Raw genomic sequence first — 27,349 nt, 5'->3', positions numbered from 1 at the left:
TTGTTAGCATCAGGGATCTGATAAGTTTATTTCTCTTGTAAAACAGAATAGAGGTTAAATAAAGGGTATGGGGCTTGCTAGTTTCAGCAACTTGGAACTCTTTTTCTTGAAGAATGGAGGTGACAGTGAGAAGAGGCATGGTGGGTGAGTTCTTTGAATATGCAGGTACTTCATGGAGAAACACACCATTTCATCTGTATTCCTCCATCCCACTGGAACTGGTGCTTGGAGGGACAAGGAAGGGTGAGATAAGTCGGATCAGTCACTAGCACTGTCATCAGTGTTGCCAGAGAGGTCGAGGACAGACATCATGGAATCAGATAACTTGCTGGCGAGTTTATCTGCAGATGGAGAAATACAGGCAGTCACTTGGAGGCTGGCTTGCCAACAGGAGGCCTGCAGGACCTGGACTATTGTCTACCTTGGTCTACATCAAACTCCCAAACTGGCTCACTTACCTCCATCAGTAAACAAAACAACTGCGGGGAGGGGGTCTTGGGAGCCAGTGTGCAATCTCAGAGGTAGACCCATTTATCTACCTGTGAAATAATCACTCTAATATAGTTTCTATCTCAGAGTGTAAGACTCACTGGGCTCCAAGTATGTTTATCCCTTCCTAGTATCAAAACAGCAATTTTCTTTCACCGTGTTGAGCTTAACACTCTGACATTACCCTCAAAGCTCTCACAGCAAAGTGGCAGCATGGATGGAGGGGCTTTAAGGCTGAATGCTCACCTCTCATCCTCCAGCCATACCCTGTTGTTCTTCAGGATTCCCCTCAGACATCATCTCTTCCAGGAAGCCTTCTCTGATCACCATCTGGGTTAGGTTCACCAGGCTGAGTTAAGTTTCCTTACTCTGCTTTCTTTGTCTATGAATACTCTATGTTGCCAATGTCTATTTTCTTATTTCTTCCTCATTTCCTTGTAATAAGACCAGGAGGAGTTCAAGGGTAATTCTTTTCCAGATTCCCAGCACACACTGTGAAACCAGGCCAAGAGCAAAGAATTGGACTTATGGGGTTGTAAACCCAATCCTAGGTTTACATTCTGGCTCCATTAAATACTAGTTGTTTTACCCTGAGTGTGCCCTTTAATGTCTCTGGGCCTCAGTTTCCTCACTTACCAATGGGGGTAAGACTTGCAATGAGTCAGTAAAGATTGGTATAGCATTAAGACCTAAATCAGCCAATTACACAACAGACCACCATTAAAATGAAGGAAGAAGTTCTTTTGTGAACTGACATTAAATGGAAACATGATGTGGCAAAGCTATGTTCAGGTAACTAGTGTTTGCATAGAAAAAGAGAACAAAAATATATAGATATGTGCCTCTGTACTTATCTCAGGAATGAGATAGAAGAATTTAACTGGTCACTTCTGTGAGGAATCCTAGATGACTGGAAGACTGGAAGGAGACAAACATTTCACTGTATATCCTTTTCTACCTTTTGAATTTTGAGTACATTGCTTATGGATAAAATAAACATTATATATGACCTGTAGGCTTCCTAACACATGGAAAACAGCTAAGAAATAAATGGTGGCTATGTGGCACAGAGACTAGGCCAATAGTTCTTCAAGTATGGTTCCCGGAGGAGCAGAATTAGCATCAACCAGGAACCAGTTAGCAACACAAATACTCCGGCCCCATGGCCAACATATTCAATCAGAAACTCCAGGGTTGAGTCCCAGAAATCTGTGTCTTAACAAGCCTTCCAGGCAATTCTAACAATAGTTTTAGAAAACTATTTTAGAAAAGCTAAAGTTTGAAAACCACTATGCTAGTAAGTGAGCCTCCTAACCCATCCCTGCTCCTTAACCAGGGTTAGCCTGGCACTGGACACATGGAAATGCTCATTCAGGAGCACCTAATCAAGGCCCAAGGGGGCGCTTTTTTGGAGCCTGGGAAAGAGGGGTATGGTCAGATGCCCCCACCAGTACGCTTCTGCATCTTCTTCTTATTCTTCAGGGCAGATGCAAGAGCCTGGCCCTGCTGCAGGGGGTCTGTCTCCATGATCTTCTGCAGCACTGGGCGGCGGTCCACAGGGCAGACGTCCACCACGCTATTGTTCCTGGGGCAGTGGTCCACATTGCGTTTAGCCCACCCCATCTGATGTCGGTTTGGATTGGTGCAATACCCAGTAAGATCTCCAATCTAGAGAGAGAGGGGACAACAGTAAGGTCTGGGGCCCCAGAGTACCACCAAAGACTTCTGCAGAGGAGACAGGGACAGGTTTGGTTAAGAAGAGGAAACCTAGAGCCACACAGAACTAAGCTTCCAAGTCTGGCTCTATCACAAACTAGAAGGTGCTTAGTTAATCTCTCAACTGCAGTTGGCTCATTTGTCAAATAAGATACACAATGGATAGCTTGTATGGCTTTGACAAGAATAAAATAAAAAAGCAGCTACTCGATCAATGACAATTGGTATTATTCTTTCCTCAAGTAACCCTTCAGTCTTACTCAATTTAATAAATATTTTCTGACATCTATTCTGTGCCCAGCTCTATGTGGGGAAATGTTGAAGAAATGAGTCAGATGCACTCCCATCTTTGAGAAGCAACCGGTCTAAAGAGGATACAACCAACCCACAACACAGGCCAAGTCAGGGTATGTTAATTGCCCACCAGAAAGACACAGCAAAAGTGGCAGAGGCCATGGGGAAGGCAGTGGTCAACATGCTTCTACTGGTGAGAAGGTCATTCCTCACTGTGAACAATGGAAAAGCACAGAACATACCTGAGCACCCGAAAGGGTACCTGCCTGGCTGGCACAGACATGGGTCCATATGGGTAGTAAAAGCTAATATTGATAGAAAGCTCACCATGTGTCAGGTACCATTCTAAGCACACACAAATGTATGTGTGCGTATACATACATACACACACACACACACACACATTAACTCATTTAATCCTTGCAACAATGCTATAACAAACAAAGCACCTAAGGTCACATAGCTGGTAAACAGAATAAATAAGAACCCTACCAGTGAGGCTTATATGCATGTATGACAACTCACTACACTACAGTGGGGAAAAGGCAAAGCTACCAACCTATACAACTCTGGGGTTGCAGCAGGGGGTCACCATTCACAATATGGCACAGTTGTACAATGGTATCTCTCAGAGTTGTACGATGAAATGGTCCTGCTCAGGTTCCCTGAACCTGAGTCTGGAACCTCTAGCATAGAGCAAGGAAGTACTGTAGGTCCCTAAGGAAAAATGGTATATTCTGGGGCTTATGGGCTCATTTGGAAATATCACCAGAGGATGGCCTTAAACAGACAACTTTACACTGGTTTTCCTGTAAGCACCAAGGGAACCTTTAAAACTATGTGAGAATGAGAATGTCATGATTCTTGTCATTACCTCATCAACTCTTATAGAATACAGCTGAGTTTTCCTTCCTAGACCCACTGCCTCTACCCTGGTCCCTTTCTTTCTAACCTGATTTTCACTCTGGCTGCCTGGGTGAGACAGTTCTAATACACAAACCTGACCATGTCATTTCCTTGCTTAAGAAACCCTTCCAGGGGATCCCTAAGTGGCGCAGTGGTTTAGCGCCTGCCTTTGGCCCAGGGTGCGATCCTGGAGACCCGGGATCGAATCCCACACATCGGGCTCCCGGTGCATGGAGCCTGCTTCTCCCTCTGCCTATGTCTCTGCTTCTCTCTCTCTCTCTGTGTGTGACTATCATAAATAAATAAAAATTTTTTAAAAAAAGAAACCCTTCCAGATAGTATGTAGCCATCAGAAACAAAGAATGGCTCTTTAAGTAATCAGGTGAAACAATCTATAAGATGAATTTGTAAGTGAAATGAGCAAAATGCAGAACAATCAAATAGCATGCTGTTATTTGAATTAAAATAGATCTCTGCATCTGCATATATGTACATATGTATATACATAAAGATGGAATAGCTAGAAAAGGACATTCAAATCTGCTAATAGTGACTGCCTCCAAGGAGGGGACAGGTAGCTGGGAGATAGTTGCAGGAGAGAAACTTATTTTTCACTGCATACCCTTTAGTACCTAAATTTTATACCACGTACACACATTACCTAGTCAAAAAATAAATAAAAGGGAAAGAATATTTTAAATAAACAAAATAGGGGGAAAAAGACTTTTTGACAGAAAAAAATAACCAATTTTCAGGGTTTTCCTAATACCCATGGTTTAAAGTCAAATTCAAGCATGTTATGTATGATCTGATTCCAGAAACTTTCCTTGCATCCACTCTCATTCCAACCACCCCACATCACTAACGTTTCCCCCAAACACTACTTTTTTGGGCCTTGGCATAAGCAATGGCTAAGCTCCTCACCAAACTGTAACCTCCCAGAGGACAGAGATAGGGTAACTGGCAGAAGAAGCTGAAAAAGCCTCCAGATATCATAGCATGGCATTATGGCTTAATCATATAGGTGTAGGGAACCATGGAGCCATGACAGAGGAGGTGACATGGTCAGACTGGGCTGTTAGAAACTATGGGACATATATCCAGGTGAGAAAGGGTTAGAAGCTTAGACCAGTTGTTATAGAAATGGTAGGGATCAAAAGAAGCTGATAGCTTCTCAAGAGACTTAGGAGGGAGAAGCCATAGTACTTGCTGACTAACTGTATGGGCTACTGGATGCTAGTTGGAGGGAGGAGTCAGGGGTACCCAGGTTTGCAACTTGAAAAACTGAGTGGCTGAATGGGAATACCTGTTCTCTAGGTTGGAGCCAGGCTGGAAAAACTGCCTGAGAGAGCAAGCCTCCTCCTTGGACTTGCCATTGCCTGGTAAAAGATGCACACTACCTGATGCCCAGGAGCCCACAGGGAATGAGTGAATGACCTACATCTCCCCAACATTACAGGCAGACCTTGTGGGAGCAAGGCAGAAGGGACCAACCACTCCCTAGAGCCCTGGGAAGAGGAGAGGGTTACCATGAAGAAAGGGAGCAGGTACCTTATACACGGTGGTTTTATTTTCCATGGCATCTGCTATTTTCACCATCGGAGAATGGAGCCACTTGATCTCCATTTCGAGCGGGTCCATGTCACCCAACAGTTCATCTGATTCTCCAGTGGCCAAGCCTTTAACACAACCAACACCACTGTCAGGGCCCTAGCTCCTCCCTGCTGCCAGCACCCCCCGCCCCAATATCAGGCCTCAGTGGAAAGGATATGTGGAGCTGCCCAAGGGAGTTGGGAGAGAAGGGCTTTTTCATTTCTGATGGGAGGCCACATGACAAAGGATTAAAGGCATGGGTTTTGCAGTAGGGCATTCACCTGCTGGGAGCTGGTCTAGGAGCCTTAGCTTCCTCATCTGGAAAATGAGAACACCACAAGCCTATGGCTTGGGGCTGCCCTCACAGGAGAGGACACTTGAAACACACTGGCCTAAGACACTGCTCAGTAAATGGCAGCCACTGGGTTTCCTTCCAGGACCAGGCCTCTCCACCTGCCTCCTGGCCCCTTGCCTGGAGATGGCCTCCACTGCAAACCATTCATGTACCCACTGCCTTGGGCCCATAGTATCCTCCCACCTACTTCCAAACTTTGTCTTCATCCCCTTCTAATTCCTACTCACTCTTCAAGATACAACACTAGGGCCAATTCCTCTAGAAATTTCTCACCATTAACCTCTCCCTCTCCTCAATTTCCCCAACCCACCTACTTCCAAACTTTGTCTTCATCCCCTTCTAATTCCTACTCACTCTTCAAGATACAACACTAGGGCCAACTCCTCTAGAAAACTCTCGCCATTAACTTTTCCCTCTCCTCAATTTCCCAGACCTCAATCTTTTGCCAAAGTACATTCTCACTAATGGAGTCCCCCTTGCCCTCACATGCAGCCAGGGTCAAGTATCATCATAGGAACATGAGCTCTAATTCCTCCCAACCATCTACTTGGTAGAAGAGGGAAGTAAAGTTCAGAAAGAGAACTGACTTGCTAGCAGCCATGTGGGGAATAAACTCTGAAGTAGACAAGTCCTCTTGTCCTCATCGCTAATCTAAGGACACAAAAAAGCCCAGAGAAGAAAAGCCCTCAAGAGAAATGGAGAAACCAGAAGCCAGGCCAGCCAGGCCTTTTTCCACTATCCAAGGGTCCACAAACAGGTCCAGAGAGCACTGGGCACCTTTCCAAGGTGGAGTAGAAAGGAGGGAGGAGCCATAAGCCAAGGTTGCAAATGGTAGTATCTGAAGAGAACATATTTCCTATAGAAGTTTCTCAAAGCCACACCTCTGTACCCCAGCAAATGATCATCTTAATAACAACTAATATTCACCAAGCATGTACTATAAGCCAAGCACTGCTCTGAGTGTTTTTATGAATTAAATATGTGTTTGTGACCATCTTATTGGGTAAGTGCTACTGTCCCCATTTTACAGTTGATGTCACTGAGACATGGCGAAATTAACTGTCGCAGCATCATGGAGCTAACAAGAAACAAAACTTGAACTTGAATCCAGGCAATCCATTCTTTGAACCCTTAGCTACTCTGAGCTGGGATAGTCTTAAGACTATGGGGCAGAAGAGTTGCTTTGAATGCCACCTGTCTGCCACTGATCGTGCACCATTCAGGAAATACCAGCCTTCTATGACTCAGATGTCTCCCCACCAATGGGAGAGAGGACAAAAATCTAGGAATAGACATACAGTAGCTGAGGCAAAGCCTAGGGCAACATGAGGGAAGGGGTTTTGAAGAGAAGTATTTTAGTCCACTCCAGGTCCCAAGAGATGGGGAAAAGACCCACACATTTCCTGAGCACCTCACTGTATACACAGAACTTTGCTGACTTTTTTCCCTATCTACCAAGAGCCCACAATCACCCCCATGGCCCAGATTAGAATTCTCCACCTTGTGGGAGGAAACACTAAATTTAGATTGGTTAAACAATTTGCCCAAAGCCAGAGTAGGGCCAGGGCAGGGGAAGGTCAAACATGGGACCTGGTGTTGGGTCTGTGGGGCTCCCATCCAGCGTAAGACAAAGTACTTATGCCCCTACTTACATTCCATGGTGTCTTCGTTGGCCTGCTCAGTATCTTCAATGTCAAAAACTTCAGTCATCTCCTTAATGATCTCAGCACTGAGATGGGCAGGCAGAGTGTGGGTGGCAGGTGGAAGTGTGTAGAAGCTGATCTTCCCGCTGCATTGGGAGATGGAGATAGGAGGAAATTGGTGAGGTCATTAAGAGAACAAATGACCAAAGAGAGAATGAGTTAGAAACAAGTCAGAAACAATGAGGAACAAGAAAATCCACAGAAGCTTCTGAACAACAAGAGGTTAAGTTGCTGGATTGTCACTGGCCAGAAATTCCTGACCAGGACATGACCTGGTGCCTTCACTTTCCCCCAGGAAACAGGATGTCAGGCTGCCCCACTGCTGCAATAAGCACAGATGTACCCCCTTATGGAGCCTCTCAACAGGTCTACCCTTACCTTACTTCTTAGCCCTCTCCTCACCTCACCCAGTCTGCTAAAACAGCTTTGGCTGCCTGCTCGTGACTGTATACGCCTCCTTTCTTCTTCTTCCCCAAGCGGTGAGCCACTGCAGTCAGAAAGTGCTCAGTGGTCTGGAACCCGGAGATGCCATAATAGTTGGAAATCTGGTGAAGAGAGGAAGAAAAGAAATCATGAGGAAAAAATGAAGGGCCCTTGGAGTGGGGCGGGGCAGGGCAGGAGCAAGTGCCTTCTGTACCTCCTCCAGGTTACAGCGTTGCAAGATGGTCTCTACCGGGGTCACAGGGTCTGCCAAATTCTGCACTTGGACGCAGTTGCGCAGGATAGTGCCAACCTCTGAGTTTGGTCCTGGGACAATGCCTGGGGCATCCAGCAGCCTGATGAACTTATCCAGATAGACCTCCTGCATGAACCTAGGACAGGAAAGAGGAGATAAAAGAGAATGTAGGACACTGATGAGCTGGGATGTATCTGGTATCCCTTAATCCCCAGACACAGCTGAGAAAGGGGTGAGGGGCAGAGAGCATACATATAGATGAAGATAGAGAGATTTTGGGCTGGGGGTCTTGGGCCTACAGACCTGGGACTCATTCTAGTCTAGTCCCTACCACCAGGGACTGAGCTGCCAGACTGTGGGCAAGTTTCTGACTTACTGAGCCTCCACTGCTTCATCTAGGAAGTGCAGTTGCTTATCTATACCTATACCCCAATATTGCATGACTGCTAAGAAACTTCAAGGAACTGAGGGGGGAAGTACCCAGCTGTGTCCCTGGCCCACACCTAGGATGTACCAGGTAAATGGGGACTGTTAGTGAGAGTCCCATGCCCAGGTAAGAATCAGAGGCTGGGCCAAGATAAGGAAAGGGGCAGATGCCAAAGTCATGAAAGATAGAGAAATGGTAGGGTCAAGAAGCAGTGGACTGGTGGAGCAGGCAGGTAACTTACTTGGTGACGCCAGGAACAGCTCCCACACTACACGCTCGGCTGCGCTTCAGACTATTGATCAAGCTGCTCTTCCCAACATTAGGAAGACCTACAAAGGAGTAGCAGATGGCTCAGAGCAGGAAGGGCCCTCAGGAACATTTCGGCCAGCCTACACATGGGTGATCCATGCTGGGACAATGACCAAGCTATGGCAAAACCAAAAACAGAACCTGGACTCCTGCCTTCCCATCCCAGGCCCTGAGCAAGCCCCAATATGGCCTAGCTACCCCTTTCCTCCATTTGTGAGCATACTGAGTACACATGACCCTCTCACTAGATATGACACTCACCTCCCACCTCCCACCAGCCAGGGAAAGGTGCTCAATGCAAAGCCTCTGTAACATGATCCAACAGAAGGTTGACATCAGGAAATGTCTTTGAAACAGAGAACCATCTGTCCTGGTGTCAAATTCACCTGGTAGGGGGTTGGGAGAGCCCTCTCCAGATGTCATTCTCTCTGAGCAGCTGTCTGCCTGTGGTATATGTTTCTCTGTTGAGGCATCTGTGAGCACCTCCAGGCCTGAGGACATCTTTGTGTGCTACTCTCTCACCAGGTCTCTCATTCTCACTATTCTCCTTCTCTGTGTGTCAGAATTTATGCATAGACTGCTCTCTCATGGACGTACCTGTATGTGTGCACTCCTGGTGTGTGGAAGTCTCTGTACATCATCCACGTGCCCTTGCACATATATGTGTGTATGCAAGCACACATCTCTTGGTTGTTCTCGTACTAAATATCACTGTTTTTTCCATGTTGACTTTCTCCTGCTCAGTCTTTTTTACTACCATACATTTCTTTCTCTGTGGATAGCTCTAAGCACCCTTCTCTGCTGGTTTGTCTCTTTATCTCTCATTCTGGCAATTGTCTTTCTGCTTCTCCCCACCCCACCAACTCTGCCTCTCTAATTCCCTCAGCACCAACTTCTCCCGGCCTCCTTCTGTGCTCCTTCTCCCCATGGGCTCGTCTCTGTAGGCCTCTTTGTAGGTGTCTCACTGTGCCTTCTGTCTCTGTCTGCATATTCCCAACCCTCTCTCTGTCTCTATGTCTCTGTGAATATCTATCTCATCACAGACACATTTGTGCATTTGTCTCCCTCTGTGGCTCTGGGCATGTGACTGTGTCTGTGGGTCCAGCGCATCTGGGTTGCATGTGTCTCTCTGTGCCTCTATCTGCTTGTGGGGAGCAGAACATATGAGAAGGACTTGGGTCTGCATGTGTGCTACCTCCGGGTCTGAACAGGTCTGCACCAGTGTAGATCCATACGTGTATTGGTGGATATGAATGTGTTCATAGGGGTGTGTGTGTGTGTGTGTGTGTGTGTGTGTGTTGTGTATTACACCATGTCTACCTCTTTACTCCTGGCTCCTTCCATGCACCCTGTCCTCTGAAGCTGTCTCTCTATCTCTGCATCTGCCTATCTCTCTCATTCTTTCTTTGGTATGCACGTCTGCCTCTCCATATGCACAAAGTATCTACCCCTTGTGTCTCTATGCACACTGCCTGTCTCTACAGTCCTTCTGGTATCTTTTTGTGATTGGTATCTCCCTCTCTACCTGCCTCTGTCATTTAAACCTATCTTTCCTTTCCACTCCCCACCAATCCCACCATTTCCCAGTTATCTTTTTTTTAAGATATTTATTTATTTAAGAGAGAGAAAGAGAGAGAGCAAGCATGAGAGAAAAGGAGAACACAAGCAGGGGGAGCAGCAAGCAGAGGGAGAGGGAGAAGCAGACTCCCCGCTAAGCAGGGAGTCTACTTGGGACTTGATCCCAGGACTGCAGGATCATGACCAGAGCCGAAGGCAGATGCTTAACCGACTGAGCCATCCAGGTGCCCACCCAGTTCTTTTTCCAGGTCTATTCAGGTCTGTCTATCTATACCATTTTCTCAGTGTCCAGTTCTCTCGAATATCTTTTTCTTTTGGCCTCACTTCCTCTCTCTGACAGTCTATCTCTGCTTCTCTCAATTTCCCTATCCTCTTCCCCATCACCCTTCCCTCACTACCCTGGATTCCAGACAGGTCCAGGTTTGAGTATCAGCTCTACCTTTTTTTTATATATAAATTTATTTTTTATTGGTGTTCAATTTGCCAACATATAGAATAACACCCAGTGCTCATCCCAGTGCCCCCCTCAGTGCCCGTCACCCAGTCACCCCCACCCCTGCCCACCTCCCTTTCTACCACCCCTAGTTCGTTTCCCAGAGTTAGGAGTCTCTCATGTTCTGTCTCCCTTTCTGATATTTCCCGCTCTACCTTGTCTCACACAGAGCTGACCCCCACAAGTCCCTTTGCCTTCTCTGGGCCTCAGTGTTCTTATCTGTAAAAGGGATATATTCACTCCTCCCCCCACCCCACAGCTCTGGTAGGATGAGATGACACAATGTCCAAGCACAACCGTGTGTATTTGGTCCACGTTTCTAATACTCCGTGCATGGTGGTGATTCTCAGTATGCCTTCCCATGTCCTCCACCAATACACATTACAAATCATAAAACCATTCTCTAACCATTCATAACCCTCTCTTCCCTACCAGGGTAACACAAAGCTCCCAGAATCCTTTGCCCAGTGAAAGCTCTGCCCAAGGAAGGAGCCTGGGCCCCATGGCCTCCCCACAGGCCTTACCCACAACACCCACACGGATATGGGTGCGCACTTCACCAAGGCGGCAATAGTTCCCCAAAACCCTCATGAGGTTTTCAGCTCCAAAGCAGGCTTTGCTTTTCAGCAGTGACTCAGAGGCCTGATCCACTGGCACAGTACAACGATTCTGGAAAACAAGGGGTATTATACAAGAGGCATCAGGTGGGAAATGTAGTCTGACTCCAGATTTCCAACTTTCAGTGAAACCTTCAGGACCACCTCCCTGTGATCGCTGAGACCCCAAGGCTAAAACAGGACTTCTCACACTGGCCCTGAATACCTGCCATTTCCCTGCTTGCATAAGGCCTGTTTTTCCACGGTCGTGTCTTCAATCTTCTCTGTCCCTAACTCTCTCTAGACATACTTATCTGTGGCCTCCCTCAGCAGGGTAAGGATGGCACCCTAGCATCTAGCCAGCAGCTCTGCCTCTCACAGGTGTGTGTGTGCATCAAGTTCTGCTTCCCTTCTCTACGTCTCAGTGCCCTCATCCACAAAATGGAGACACTGTCCTCCCTGCCTTTGGTAGGAAGACAGTATCTGGCCCATAGGCTACCTTCCCTTAACTCCTCACACAAGACAAGGCCATTCCAGCCTCCATCTCCTTACTCCTGATGCCACCTCCTCTGCCCACAATGCCATTCCATCTCTTCCTCTTTCCTCACCCACCATGGCATTGCAAAATACGAATTAAGCTAAATATCCATCAGTAAGAAATAGTTTGAGGAAATATATCCTAAAAGTGGAATACAAATGAAAGAGAGCTGTTAGAAGGGATGCTCACCATATTTCTGTCACCAAGAAGGCCAAAAATTATAAATGAGAGGTCAGGTTTCTCCCAAATGAGTCAAGATTAAAATGTTTAATGATATCAAATGTTGGAAAGGATGTAGGGAAAACAGCCCTCTCCCACATTCATCTACCCTAGCAGGAGGAAGATAAATTGGTACAGCCACTGAAAGGCAATTTGTCAGTGTCTAGGAAAATGTAAAATACATAGCCACTCCACCTCTCAGTACCCAACCTATATAAATACTTGCCTACCAGCCATGATAACATGTGCAAGGGTATATGTTAAAGTACTGATTATAATGATTAAAAATTCCAAACTAAGTTTATTTAGCATCAAAAAAGTGCATCTCTAAAGAAAATTGCCAAAAGAAACATGCCCCAGGATGACACATAGGACACTCCCAAACACTTCCTTTCTCTCTATATATACATCTACATATATATACAGCACAGAAAAACATCTGAAAGGATACACACCAAGCTAACAATGGTAGTTACACCTGGGTATGGATAAAGGAAACTAGAATTAAGGGTTTTGGTAAAAGGGTATTTAAACTGTCTGTAACTGTTTTTATTTTTTTTCTACTTTATTTTTTCATAAATACTAAGTTCTACACCTGGTGCAAAGTTGAAAAGTGTCCCCCAGCAGCCAGTTTCTGTCTTCAGAAGCAACCAATGTTTCTGTAATACTTTTAACATTTTACAAAGAAACTGTATTTCTATGTTAATTACATAATTAGAAAGTAGAGTGATTTGTGTTAAAGAGAAAAATGAAGGTGTCTGTTTTTAAAAGCTAACACATAGCTAACTGTATTTTCCAAATTTTCTATGGACAGTATGTATTATCTTCATATCTAGGAAAAAAAACCTTCCCAAAAAGCTAAAATGTAGGGAGGAATAAAGTAAAACAAATATTAAAAGGTCATCTAGTAAGGCAAAAAGCTCAAAGTTGAAGGCCCAGTTCAATTACCAAAGGGCTGGGGATCCCAGTCCAAGTCATGATCCTCCAACCCTGGCCCCAGGCTACCCTGAAAGAGGCTAGCTAGATGCCCCTGGTCCCAGCTTACCAGGTTTTTGACCTGATGCTGTGTGCTGGCCTTGAAAGCCACTGTTGGCAGCTCATTCCGAAGGTAATCCAGCCACTTCTCCACAATCTCTTTGGGGACCAGATCTGGGGAAAATAGAAACACATAGGACTAGTAAGGAGAACATCACTTCGATGGCTCACGCCAAAGATACATCCACCCACATCCAAGGCTAGGCCCACCTCCTGCCAACAGATGTCAGTACCTGTCCAGCTGTCCCTGGCCCTATCAGTACCTGTCCAGATCCCAGGTTAGAATTAGAAAGAAAAGTCCAGTCTAGGGAGGGGGCCAATTGGCCCTCCCCGAGGGGAACTCTGTCCCTTGGGGAAAATGGGCAAATTAGCTGTTTGGTCCCAGATGCCTTCCTTCCAAGCCAGGCTTCCTAAAGATTGCATTTCCCATCCTCTCTGTGGATCATTCTAGGTTGGGCCAAATGTCAAGAATAACTCTGACAAGTATATGGCTACCATTTGTGGAGTACTAACCATGCATATACCAAGCACTTTATCATTAATTCTCACAACAACCCAATGAGATTGGGACAATCACAGCCCATTTTACAGCTAGAGAAATGGAAACTCTCAGGTGATACGACTTGTCCAAGATCCCAGAGAAAACTGACAGTACAAATGGAATAAGACCAAGACCTCAGTGACTCCTGGGCTCATGTGCTCTTCTGCCCTGGTCTGTGGGTTCCAGCTTGGAGTCACAGGAACTCTCCAGGGTTGACCAATAAGGCTCAAAATGGCAAGAACAAGGGACTGAAAGGCAGACAGGCTTGGACTCCATCCCCAACTTCTGCCAAACTGTGTGTGTGTGTCTTTAAAAAAGTGATTTCACCTCTTGGATTCCTGGCTTTAAAAACTGAACACGAATTCCTCACCTTACACAACCACTGAGTTGCTGAGTCCCAGCATCTGGTCTGAGCTAGTCTTTCAAGAAGGTCTGGCCCCTGCCCTGCCTTACCAATTCTGCCCAACACCCACCAATCTTGTTCAAGACCAGGACCAGCTTCTTGTTGCCTTCTGCCTGCAGGACATCTTCCTCCATTTGGAAGCAGCGGCAGCCCAGTGGGTCCCTGGCATCCAGGACTTCCAAAATCACATCAGAATATTCTACCACCTGCAGGGCAAAGGACAGGGGATGAAGGCAGGCAAAGGACTGGGTGTGAATCATACAGGCCCATAAAAGAAAAGGTCTCCATCTCAGTCAGGAAAAACAGAAATGGAGAGGAGATGGGATGGGATTGGTACCCTCTCTAAAGAGTCTTAAGAAATGGGCCCTCATACCTTACGGAACTCCTTGTAATAAGCCTTCCTTGTAGCCTCATCATCCAACTGAGGAAACATATTTAATTCCTGTAAAACTTCCTCCTAAAGGAAAAAAAAGAGAGAGAAGAAATGGTTCAGGGAGAAAAGAGAGAGTGAAAGCCAGGACTTTGGAAACCATGAGAGGCTGGGGGAGCCACAGGAATCCCAGCCCACCAAAGAGTAACTGACCAGCCAATAAAGCTGGGAACTGGAAGAATGGAAGCAATCATATGATGCATGTGTATGCTGTTTAAGTATGTGTTCAAGCACTAGCTAGGGACCTGAGTGTGCACCTGTGTGTACAAGGAAGGAATATGAGAGGGAGTTATAAGTGAAAAAAACAACCCATGTGGGAACATGAGATGGGGGAGGCAAAACATGCACTTTATGTTAGAAAAGGAACTTTGAACTAGAAAGGGCATATTCTGTGAGATGAGAATGTACATCAGAAGGGCAGTAATAAGTCCAAGAAGGAAGATGGCATCCCTCTCACATACACTCTTCTGTCGACCCTTCTCTTACACTTATTCCCTCTCCCCGCCCCATCTCCTGATCTCTCTTTCCCTACTCCCAACCACATCTTTGGGGTCCAGCTTAGGAGAGGACCTATTCAGGGTTGTCCAGTCAGATAGGGCTCATAATGGCCCTGTGTTTCCCTCTCATACCTCCCTCCATCCCTCTTTCCCCACTGTTTCCCATCTTCTTTGCACTAATTTCCTATGTCCACTCCAACAGTCTCACATCTTTCCTCTTTCCCTTTTACAGGGCAATGGCAATAGATGCTTCTGAGCAAACCCAAACCCATCTGACTCTGAAGCAAAGGCTATTCTCTTACCTTATGCTCAAATTTCTCCTGGCGTTGCAGGACATCCTGACAGTAGGTCTCAATGGTCCTGCGTCTGTGCTTCTCTTGCTCCCGGGCAGCCTGCTGCTTCTCCCTTATCTCCTCAACCTAACAAGTGAACACACAGCAGGACTATAGCTGACTAGGTCTGTAACCTAAGAAAGGGATGGGAGACAGAGTAACAGGGAATAACAGGGAGTGGATGACAGAGGGAAGAAACAGTGTTGACATGGCAGAGGTAGGAGGAGCAGGGATACAAGGAGAAAGTAGATATGATAGCAGGAGATAAGCAGTTTGAGAGAAAGGAAACAAGAGATGAAGGAAAGGAAGGTGTGGCAGAGAAAAACAGTATAAAATAAATAAAAAGACAGCCATGTGAAGCTGAGAGAGAATGTGTTCTAGGCAAAGGGAATCAATTAAGATCAAGGGAGAAAGCAGGTAAGGTCCTCTTTAGATGCTCCATCATCTAAAGACCAGGTAAAGGAAGGAACAGCAAAAGAGACTAGGAAAGAGGAACAAGGACATCCACGAGAGTGAGATGACAAGAAAGTCAAAGTGAGAGTGCTTCAAAGAAAGCATGGTTTCAAATCCTGACAATTCGGATGAGATGACAGAAGGAAACTATCCATGAGTTGTGATGTCACAGAACGAACTGGTGAGGCTAACAGGAGTCATTTCAAAGGAGCAGGGGGAACACAGAAGGGCAGCAGTGGACCAGGAGGTGAGGGGGAGATGAGCACACGGAGACACTAAATCAAATATCACAGTGACCACCTTCTCTTCCCTCTTCTGCAAACAGCCTCAACAACCCCAACAACTCTGGTCTTTGCCCTTCCAGTCACCACTTCTGTGGACCTGGCATCAGGCCAGGCCCTCTCTCTCCCCCAAGGTCAAGGGCTTACCCTCTTCTTCTTTAATTCAGCCTCCCGATTGGCATGATCATTGGAGTGAACAAACTGGGGAGCAGAGGCTACTTTGGAAGCTGCTTTCTTTCCATTCTGCTTTGCAGGCTGGTCACCACACAAAAGGAAACAATCAGAGCTAATCAACTCATGGAAATCACCCTTCCTGGAGGGTTACAGCTGCTCAAAAGTGTAGTTGTAGGGAAAAGAGAGGAGTAAGCAAAAAGAAGGGCTCTGTCCCCAGAAGTCTGCCCATCTGGCTAGAGAAAGACCCTCCCTCTCCTAGGCAGGCACTGATCGAAGCACCCCAGGAAACGTGGGGACAAATGGAAAAGTTTCCCAAGTAAAGGCCAAAGGGAAACGCTAAGTAGCTAAGTGTGGCTCTTGGACCATGAACACCATCACCTGGGAACTGGTTAGAAATATAAATTATGGGACACCACAACAGACCTATTGAATCAGAAACTCGAGGGTGGGCATCCCAGGTGGCTTAGCAGTTTAGTGCCGCCTTTGGCCCAGGGTGTGATCCTGGAGACCCGGGATCGAGTCCCAGGTCAGGTTCCCTGCATGGAGCCTGCTTCTCCCTCTGCCTGTGTCTGTCTGTCTGTCTGTGTCTCTCATGAATAAATAAATAAAATCTTTTTTTTTAAAGGAGAAACTTGAGGGTGAGGCCCAGCAGTCTGGGTTTTTTGTTTGTTTGTTTTGTTTTTAAAGATTTTGCTTATTTATTTATTCATGAGAGACACAGAAAGAGAGGCAGAGACACAGGCAGAGGGAGAAGCAGGCTCCATGCGGGGAGCCCAATGTGGGACTCGATCCTAAGTCTCCAGGATCACGCCCTGGGCTGAAGGTGGTGGCTAAACTGCTGAGCCACCCAGGCTGCCCAGCAGTCTGGGTTTTAACCAGCCCTCCAGGTAATTCTGGGTAATTACCTGGAGGGCTGGTTAAAGTTTGAGAAATTTAACCCCATTAAAATTTGAGAACCACTGCTCTGGCCCATCTTATCTCCCTCCACCTCGCCTAGCAGGGCCAGGAGCTAAAGCCAAAGGTGATATCTTGGCCTCCTTCCTCAACAAGAGCAATAGGGACTTGGGAATCAGATAGACTCAAGTCACAGCCATGCTACCTTGGACCTAGGAAGCTCCTCACTGTGGCTCAGTTTCTTCATCTTAAAAATGGGACGATGGCAATCCTTTCACCAAGGTAACTCAAGCACAAAGCAGCACATGGCTTGTGGTGGAAACTTAATAAATGCTACTGATTCTCTACCGCAGCCAACCAGAGAGGGAGGGAAAGCTGTATCCTTTGATTCCAATTCAGTGCTCTGTCTGGAATGACCCAACATCTACTGCAGTTTGTAGGCCTCTTCTAGGGCAGGGAACCCATTCCTGACCTTATCCCCAACAATGAGTTACTTTACCTGAGGGTGAAGCCAACTTACCTTCTTGCAGCCTTTGGAACCTTTACCTGGTTTTTTATTTTCTAAAAAAAAAAAAAAAAAAAAAAGCCATTATCTACCTACCCAATATCTGTCGATACCTTAATCAAAGCCAGGCCACACTGGGAACCTAAGGTGGACTCAAGATACCATGTCTATCCAGGCCTAGAAAAAACACATGGAGGAGGTAGCCCGGGTGGCTCAGCAGTTTAGCACTGACTTCAGCCCAGGGCGTGATCCTGGAGACTCAGGATCAAGTCCCACGTCGGGCTCCCTGCATGGAGCCTGCTTCTCCCTCTGCCTGTGTCTCTGCCTCTCTTTCTCTCTCTGTGTCTCTCATGAATAAATAAATGAAATTTTAAAAAAAAGAAAAAAGACATGGAGATGACAGCACCAGGGTCAGAGGAAGTACTGAATAAAATGTTTGAGGCATTATTTCAATGCAGACTGAAACAATGCTTATGGGAATCCTGTGAAGAGAGTTACCTGAGTGTTAGCTCGTGATTCCTCTCTCTCCCCTAACTTCTGGCTGGGGGCAACTCAACAATGGCCACTCCAAGTTAGAGGCTGACAGCATGGAAAGTTGATCTGAGGAGTCCCAGGAGGCTAAGCTAAGGCAGATGCCCTCAGCACATGGGGAGATAACTGTTCCTTCCTGTTGATCCTGCTAAGGCCATTACCTCCAAGGGGACTTGCCCTAGTTGGCCAATGTGTGGATTCCCTTGGATATAAGGAAGAGAGAGCTCATCTTCTTCAATCACATATAAACAAAGCCCAAGAACTTAGAACGCCTCACCCTCTTCATGAGAAGTCCCATCTGTCATCCCCTTCACAACTAGCCTCTTGGGGAAGAATGGCTGCCTTAATTCTTGCCACCTGCAAGGAAGCTAAAGTAATTCCTAGAGGGGGAGGTTCTGGAAGATGTCAGGATATATACAAACAAATATCGGAGCAGCTTGAGAGTACCAGAGAACAGGCTTCCCAATTATATAAGGTGGTTCGCACTGAAGCAGTCAATATAGGAAACAGAATTTAAATACTATCACAAACCATGAAAGACTCCTGACTCTGGGAAACAAATAAAGTATTGCAGAAGGGGAGGTGAATGGAGGGATGGGATAACTGGGCATTAAGGAGGGCATGTGATGTGATGACATGGGTGACACTGGGTGTTATACTATATGTTGGCAAACTGAATTTAAATTAAAAAAATAATAATAAATAAATAAATAAATAAATAAATACTATTGCAAATACTTTTAAGATTTTTTAAAAGATTTTATTTATTTATTCATGAGACACAAAGAGAGAGGCAGAGACACAAGCAGAGGGAGAAGCAGGCTCCATGCTGGGAGCCCAATGTGGGACTCGATTCCGGGTCTCCAGGATCCCACCCTGGGCTTAAGGCAGCACTAAACCACTGAGCCACCTGGGCTGCCCTAAAGATTTTTTTATTATTTATTCATGAGACACACAGAGAGAGAGAGAGAGAGGCAGAGGCACAGGCAGAGGGAGAAGCAGGCTCCATGCAGGGAGCCCAATGTGGGACTTGATCCGGGGTCTCCAAGATCACATCCTGGGCTGAAGGCGGGGCTAAACCACTGAGACACCCGGGCTGCCCACTATTGCAAATACTTAAGGAGATTCAAGAAAATACCTCAAAGGAACAGTGTGAGAAAAAAATTCCCAAAACTTGATAATGAATAAAAATTCAATAGATGTAGTGAAAAACAGCATAGACATCATTAACAACCAAACTAATAAGCTGGAAGATCAAGAGAAGAGCTTGATTAAAACAAAAATCTAAAGAAATAGAAATTATGAGTAAAAATAGAAAATGGAGAATGGACCCAGGAAGCCTAATATCTAAATAACAGGAATTCCTAAAAGAGAAAATGGTACAAATGGAAAAGCAATTATTTTTTTTAAATAATAGATGAAAGTTCCTTAAATTCAAAACAGGCTTGATGGTTCAGATTAGAAAGGCTCATGGAGCACCAAGATTAACTAAAAAAGACATACCATAGGCATACCTGATAAAAATTCTGAACTCCAAGGATAAAAAGAAAATTTTATAAACTTCCAAACAGGAATTTCCAACAAAGACAAGAGAAGCAGACAGCCTTCTCAAATCAATCTTAACATTTAAGACAGAATAACCATTGCAAAGTTCTATTTTTGAAAAGATGTATTTACTTATTTGAGAGAGAGAGAGAGAAGGAGAGGGAGAGAGAGAACATGCACACAGGAGCAGGAGGGTAAGAGGAAGGAGAGAGCATTTGAAGCACACTCCACACTGAGCTCAGAGCCCGACACAGGGCTCAATCTCACAACCCTGAGATCGTGACTGGAGCTGAAACCAAGAGCCAAAGGCTTAATCAACTGTGCCACCAGGCACCTAGAACCATTACAAAGTTCTGAAACAAGGAACTGTGTACCACACTAAATTCCAATACTTAACCAACAGATCACTCTTACACAAAGGTAAAAGGCATTTTCAGATGTGCAAAGATCAGCACCTGTGTTCCGGTAAAACTACACATGACCCTTGAACAATTTGAGTTTGAACTCCACAGATTCACTTACATACAGATTTTTTTATATAAATGCAGTGCAGTACTGTAAATGTGTTTTCTCTTCCTTATGATTTTAATAATATTTTCTCTAGCTTCCTTCATTGGAAGAATACGGTACATAACCAATCTAACAAAATATGTGTTAATATAGACTGCTTGTGTTACTAGTAAGTCTTCCAGTCAATAGTAGGATATTAGTAGTGAAGTTTTTGGGGTAATCAGAAGTTATATGCAGATTCTTGACTGCACAGGGGCTCAGGGCCCCTAACCTCCATATTGTTCAAGGATCAATTGTACTTGAGGAAGTATACCAACAAAAATAAAAATAAACTCAGAATAAAGATCTCAAGATAAAGGAAACACATAATTACGGGTAGGAAATCTATTAAAACTTACCACTGAATAAAAAACAAAAAAAACCCATACCATTAAATCTTTAAAAATGTTACTAATGTAGCTAAGAACTGTAACACATATTTAGAAAAGATTTTTTAAAACCAGATAACATCATAAGCAAATAGCTCAGAACCAAAATACCAAATTCTTTCAACAAATCCTGGAATCAAGCAATAAGGGTTGGAAAAGCAAAATCATGAAAGCATGATCCTACTTTGGAAAGGTAGGATAAAAATAGTTATTATTTAACTTTGGTAAAGTGACAGAGAAATTCAAGTTTAATTATGTTTGATATAAACATGAATGCAACTAATAACTTTATAATCACTGGTGGAGCATTTTTTTGAACTTGAAAAGTAGATAAATAAGTGACTAAGAAGAAACAAACAAAAAATATAAAATAAGATGGCAGAAATTAGACCAAACATATTAGTTACCATAATGAATGTGAATCGATCAAATTTCCCTGTAACAACAACAACAAACAGGAGACCTCACGTCCACTTTTCTTCCAAAGTACTCATGTTGCAATGAAAAGAAAGTGAGGTTGGGAATGAACCAGGACTGAGTGGCCAATTTACTCAACAATTTCTGTCCACCTAACTTCCCTGGAAAGTGAGGGCCTATGCCGGATACAGGCACACAATAAAAGAAAATACATCACTTACTGAAGGAGAAAACACTCCTTGTAGGACTTCTCAATAACCTCCCCAGATTTAACCATTATCATTACCATCTGGGTCCACGGTATTGCTGAGAGCTCAGGTAGCTGCACCATGAGGCACCTCCCCCCACCAGCCACTGCAGTTCTTCCAGTTAATCTGATCATTACTTAGTTGCAATTTACCAGTCTGTGTTTTATGAGCACACGTAAAGTTTCTGTTTAATAGTCACCATTTTTGGGGATCCTTTGGTGGCCCAGCGGTTTAGCGCCTGCCTTCGGCCCAGGGCGTGATCCTGGAGTCCTGGGATCAACTCCCACATCAGGCTCCCTGAATGGAGCCTGCTTCTCCCTCTGCCTGTGCCTCTGCCTCTCTCTCTGTGTGTGTCTCTAATGAATAAATAAATAAAATCTTTAAAAAAATAGTCACCATTTTTCCCACTCATGTAGATGAATTCAATTGTTCTTTAACAGGTAACAGTCATATGGTTCCAAAATAAAAAGGTGTATTTTGAGAGGTCTTCCACACTTGACCCTAGCCACTGCACTCACTTACTACAATAAGAAGCCACTTATTAGTGCAAAGGCAAATATATCTAATCTTATTTCCCCCACTCTCCCATTAAAGACAACATAGTATGTCCTCCTGTTGACAACTTGCTTTTTTCACTTAACAAATCCTTAAGATCTTTCCATCTAATAGTTTTTCCATATGTCTTTCTATATAATCTTTTCATACAATAGCTCATCATTTATTTTAAACTGCCAGGGTTCTTTTGTATGTATATACTCTACTTCAGTTAACTAGCTAATTATTGTCTTTTCATCACCCTCAAATTTATTATCATCTGGTATTTGATGTTCTTAAGTAGAATATAATTAATTTTGTTCATTTTTCTTTGGTTACTTGAAAAAAAATGATTATTTGCTTTTGGTATTCACATAACCAAAGTCTGATTCTCGTTGACATTTTTTCAATGATTATATAAATAAAGTAAATGTATTAAATTTTTTTCACCAAGCCCACATAGGCAGGGCCACCATTCACACAGAGTATGAAGTCACTGGGTTGCACAAGTCTTGTCCAGCCTATATTGTCATTTTCTACGTGGACTACAGCAAGATAAAGGCAGGAAACACAGAACCGGACCTGCCCAATGCCCTTGCTTTCCCTCTTATATGGGAGAGTCAATGTATCACATTTGTCTTCTCTCTCTAGACTATAAGTATAGTGGGAGAAGGAGGAATTGAGTTAGCATTACTGAGATATTCTAGTGACTGGCACACAGTAAATACCAAATAGCTATGTCTGGTCATGCTAGGCCCATGGGACAAAAAGATAAACCAGATGTGGGTGAGAAGTTAACAGTGCAGTAGAGGAGGCAGACCCAATCATAGGGTGTCAATAGCCCCAGTTCCTATGGGTACAGACTGTGAAAATCAAGGGAGAAGTTTAATGGGAGAGATTCCTACAGGAAGTGATGTGTAAGTTGAAATCTGAAAAACGAGCAATTTATCCAGTTGAAGAATGAGGAAGAAGAGAAGTATTTCAAAGGCAGAAAGAACAGCAGTTTGTCCCCGATGTCTGGTATTTACTGCTATTCACCTCAGATCAGGTCACTTAACCTTGCTGAGTCTCAGTTTCCTCAAATGTAAAATGGGAATGGGGGATAAGGGGAACATCACCTTCAAGGAAGTTGGGAAGACAATAATGATACTAGTAGAAAACAGACTAAATAATATAGCTGACAATGTTACACTAGTTTCAGGTGTATAACATAGTGATTCCACAAGACAAGTCTAAGTCTATGCATTATGCTCTGCTCACAAGTGTAGCCACCATCTGTCACCACACAATGCTACTAGAATACCATTGACTATATTCCCTATATTTTATCTTTTAATCCATTTATCCATTCCATAACTGAAAGCCTATATCTCTCACTCCCCTTCACCTACTTTTCCCATCCCCCCCATGCCATATTAAGCAATTTTTAAAAATAGAACTACACTATGAACCAATGATCATACTACTGGATATTTACCCAAAAAATATAAAAACACTAATTCAAAAGGATGCACATACCTCAATGTTTATAGCAGCACTATCTACAATAACCAAATTACAGAAACAGCCCAAGTGTCCACCAACTGATGAATGATTAAGATGTGGTATATGTATATGTATATATATATTTATTTATATTTATATTTATATATTTATATATATATTTATATATATATAAAAGAATATTACTCAGCCATAAAAAAGAATGAAATCTTGCCATTTGCAATGATATGGATGGAGCTAGAGCATATAATGCTAAGCAAAATAAGTCAAAGAAAGACAAATACCACATGATTTCACTCATATGTGGAATTTTAAGAAACAAAAAAAATGAACAAAGTTAAAAAGAGAAAGACAAACCAAGAAACAGACTCTCAACTACTGAGAACAAACTGATGGTTACCAGAGGGGAGGTAGGTGAGGAGGATGAGAGAAATAGGCGATAGGGATTAAGGAGTGCACTTGTCATAATGAGCACTGGGATGTATGAAAGTGCTGAATCACTATACTGTACACTTGAAACTAATATAACATTGCATGTTAACTATACTGGATTAAAATTCTTGCCGAGGGCAGCCCCGGTGGCACAGTGGTTTAGCGCCGCCTGCAGCCCAGGGTGTGATCCTGGAGACCCTGGATCAAGTCCCACGTCAGGCTCTCTGCATGGAGCCTGCTTCTCCTTCTGCCTGTGTCTCTCTGTGTGTGTGTGTGTGTCTATGAATAAATAAATAAAATATTTTAAAAAACAAGTTGCCAGGATGCATGAGTGGCTCAGTGGTTGAGGTCTGCCTTTGGCCCAGGGCATGATCCTGGAGTCCCAGATCAAGTCCCATATTGGGCTCCCCGCGGGAGCCTGCTTCTCCCTCTGCCTATGTCTCTGCCTCTCTCCCTCTCTGTGTCTCTCATGAATAAATAAATAAAATCTTAAAAAAAAGAAGTTGCCATGAAATACTACAAATATAAAGCTTAGCATTGGGGGGCGCCTGGATGACTCAGTCAGTTAAGCACCTGCTTTTGGCTCAGGTCATGATCCCAGGGTCCTGTGATCAAGCCCCACATCCAGCTCTCTGCTTAGCGAAGAACCTGCTTCTCCCTCTTTCTCTGCCTGCTGCTCCACCTGCTTGTGCTCTCTTTATCTCATTCTCTGTGAAATAAATATATAAAATCTTTAAGAAAAAAAAGCTTAGCATTAAGAGAGGGTGGTAAAAGGAACTCACTGTGTCTATGTTTCATCATGATGACTAGCTTGAAAGCAGGTAGGTTCAAATCCACAGGCTTTCTTCCTGTCAGAATGGAAGAACCAATGTGAAAACAGAGGCAGGAACCACAGAAGGGGGGCCACAAGCCCCCTTCTGAGTCCCCTAAAGGCAAAATGAAATGTGAAAGAACTTGATAAGGAAGCCCTAACAACTGGAGGAACTAGGAGAAGAGGCTATAACGGAGTTGGGGCCTGGTGAGCTATCTACACAGGGAAAGCAGCATCACACTACCCAAAAGGAAGCTAGGTCTAAATCTCTCTTCCTGGGTGCAGTCAGTGCCTCAATGTATCAGATTGAGTCCATGGTCCTCAATCCTCTACCCTGTAGTGTTATATACCCTAGCACTAAACCTGTCTATGCTGAGGGGAGAAGGCATACAAGGATGGCCTGTTTCTACGTATTAATTAAAAGTACCTCTTTTCCCAAGTAGGGAGTTCTATGTCTGATCTACCCTGGAAGCAGGGGTAAAGACAGGTACCAGGAGTCTACCCCAGGGAAAAGGGACCTCAGAGTGCTTTTAATCTGTGTTTGTTAAACTGAGGCTAGGAATGAGTGCAAAATTTTGTGTGGAAGGGATGTATTCCTGCATGTGTGGTTGGGGTCCGTTCCTTGGTGAATGGGGGTAAGGAGATGCCTTTTGTTACTCTACTCTGGGGTGTAGAGTAACTGGGAAAACCAGCCCATCGGCTGCGTGCATCTCTGCTGCATGGAAGAAATGCATGTCTGTACATCTCTAAGTTGGGGGTGGGAGAGGAATCTTGGGTCTCTTTACCCTGGGGAGGGCTAGGGTGAGGGGAAGATGATATGCCTGTCTCCACTACAAGGTGATATTAGTTGCCACACTAACAAAGGGGGGGGGGGGGATTATGCAGTTTTGCATGAATGGGGTCTGCACCTTGCCTGTAGTGGGTTATTCAGGACCCTTCCATGGAGGTGGGATGGAGAACAATCCGTTTACCTTTTATATGGGTTGAAGTCAGCACTGTGCTAACACTGAAGTGAATAAGACTTCTGGTTCTCTGCATGGTGGTAGGAGTAGGAACAGAGCTATAAATTCAGCGGATCAGCCCTTACACTTTGCAAGGGGGGCGATAATACTGGTTGGAGAGCAAGAGATTTGAGCTTGGGAAAGGGGAGGGCCCACATGCACAAAATGTAGGGTGATCAGTGACATCACTGCCAGGAGGGGGAGCTGCACCCCTCTGCTCCCTTGGGGGGGGGTGTCTCTCTTTTGCTACATTTGGTGATTCGAAATCTTTGAGGGAGGAGGATGGGAGGGATGATCTGTTTACCTCAAAAGGAGAACAAATCTGAGCCCCTCTACCAACGGGGGCCTCATTAGGGACAGATCTGACAGCATTCCCGGGGTTAAGGTCTGTTTCTCTTTGCTGCCACGCATTTTTGCGGCAAGGCCTTTACATATTCAGTAAACCAGAGCCTCCTTACGGGGTAGGGTGAGGACTCAGGTCTGAATTTCCACAATGGGGACTCACTCTTGGCAAGGAGAGGAAAATCTGCATAGTTCTCTATGGGCTAAGGCTGGTGCCAACCACTTGGAAGGGGGTGATCTAATATCTCTGCGGTAGCGGGGGCGGGGCTTCCACAATTAGTTACATGGGGGCGAGGCGGGGAGGTCTCCAGCTCTTCTGTCAATGTATATTAAACGTATTTAAGCTCCTCTGTACTGGCGATCCCGCCAGGGCAGGCAGGAGTGTATGTCTGCAGAGGAGGTAATACATCAGAGCCTCTGTCCAAAGCGAAGAGTTGTGGCGAGGTGGATCTGTGTGCCTTAGCGCCTGTAAAGATCCACGCCGCTCAGCCCGGGGATGGGCGGAGGAGGGAAGGGCTGTTTGTCCTAGAACCATGGGATCGATGTCGCCACGCGGAGACGCCTGTCTACACTGGAGGAGTGCAGAATGGAGCCTCGCTATCCTGAAGGCAAGAGGGCACTCGATGCTTCTCCACACAAGTGGGGTCTGTGACGTTCTACGTGGTGTGACCAGGGGTCTACACCTGCCTAGATGGGATGGGGCCCTGCTCCTTTACCTAGCAAGAGCGCATTTGCGCACATCCACACGTGTAGAGCGATCCCTCATGGGGGCCCTTCTACCCTGGATGATAGCCGATTCTCTGTCTCTCCATTCCAGGGTGGAGGAAACTCCTAGTCTTCACCTCAAATACACGATTTTTTACCGCGCAGCTGGCTGGATGAGCGCTCACAACGAGAAAAGAGGAGAGTTGTCGCTTACCTCCACTTCCGGCGGGATCAGACAGGAGAGAATAGCACCAAGACAGGGTACGTCTGCAGGCTGCGCTCGCGCCGCTAACCCTCCGACTTCCGGATCCCAGCCTTGCAGCGCTGGTCCGCCCTACTTGCGTCCCCCGCAGGGGCGGGGCTTCGGATTGACGGCTCGCGTCCGCCATCCCTACTCCGCAAGCGCCCTGGTCCCGCCTCCTCTCTGCGGGGTGAGGGGAAGGGAAGCCGAGAGCCGGTAGGTTGGGAGCGGCGTGTTCTACTGTGGCTATATAACCTACTTGTAAGCCAAGATCTTGTCGCTGGCCTCTACCTGGGGCCAAATATGCGTGTTTCCGAATCTTACAGACCAAGCAATCACCATGACCGCATCAGACAAGGGTGGGGATCAGTCCGTTTGTCTACAAAGGAAGATGGCGACGGGCAGGGTGTGAGAAAATGGCCGCCTGGGTCACACGTCTTGCCGAGTGCTCCCCACCTTTTAGGTGACTTTTAGGGACTTGGTTAGCTGTTCCTAACAAACTTACTGGCTTGTAGGGCCCCTGACTAACCCTGAAGCAGGCACTCCCAGCTCTTTCTGCGGAAGTTCAAATCCATTGTCAGGCCCAGGAGCCGAACAACTGGAAACCTCTCCCACCCGTTTGTCCTCTTCCCCTCCTCCCTCCTTCCCTTTGGCCCCAGAGCGG

General features: G+C 45.2%; 1 protein-coding gene across 2 annotated transcripts; it reads right to left on the bottom strand.

The window, feature by feature from the left end:
* Positions 1 to 26,815, bottom strand: GNL3L (G protein nucleolar 3 like). Of its 2 annotated transcripts, XM_038587523.1 has the most exons (16): positions 26,659 to 26,815; positions 24,368 to 24,433; positions 17,453 to 17,493; positions 16,012 to 16,119; positions 15,101 to 15,217; positions 14,245 to 14,328; positions 13,942 to 14,077; positions 12,938 to 13,041; positions 11,064 to 11,208; positions 8,401 to 8,488; positions 7,694 to 7,868; positions 7,459 to 7,601; positions 7,006 to 7,142; positions 4,957 to 5,084; positions 1,938 to 2,157; positions 1 to 341 (listed from the first exon to the last, which is right to left on the bottom strand). In XM_038587523.1, exons 2-16 carry the CDS (start codon positions 24,384 to 24,386, stop codon positions 259 to 261), a joined length of 1,728 nt encoding a protein of 575 aa, XP_038443451.1. In that variant the 5' UTR covers positions 24,387 to 24,433; positions 26,659 to 26,815; the 3' UTR covers positions 1 to 258. The 2 variants fall into 2 exon arrangements, with proteins under 2 accessions (XP_038443451.1, XP_038443452.1); XM_038587524.1 differs by lacking the exon at positions 16,012 to 16,119.
* Between the last annotated feature and the right edge of the window lie 534 nt (positions 26,816 to 27,349).

This window comes from Canis lupus, chromosome X (genome assembly GCF_011100685.1).
Source record: "Canis lupus familiaris isolate Mischka breed German Shepherd chromosome X, alternate assembly UU_Cfam_GSD_1.0, whole genome shotgun sequence".
Lineage (NCBI taxonomy): Eukaryota > Metazoa > Chordata > Mammalia > Carnivora > Canidae > Canis > Canis lupus.
The sequence above is the reverse complement of the archived record's forward strand: the minus strand, read 5'-3'. Positions and strand labels throughout refer to the sequence as shown.

What these genes read in the sequence shown, in the direction of transcription:
- GNL3L (XM_038587523.1), bottom strand. An exon ending in CCTGGTCTTGAACAAGATTG is followed by an intron (nt 13,042 to 13,941) that starts GTGGGTGTTGGG and finishes TATTTTCCCCAG; the next exon opens with ATCTGGTCCCCAAAGAGATT. An exon ending in GCTGTTCCTGGCGTCACCAA is followed by an intron (nt 7,869 to 8,400) that starts GTAAGTTACCTG and finishes TTCCTGTCCTAG; the next exon opens with GTTCATGCAGGAGGTCTATC.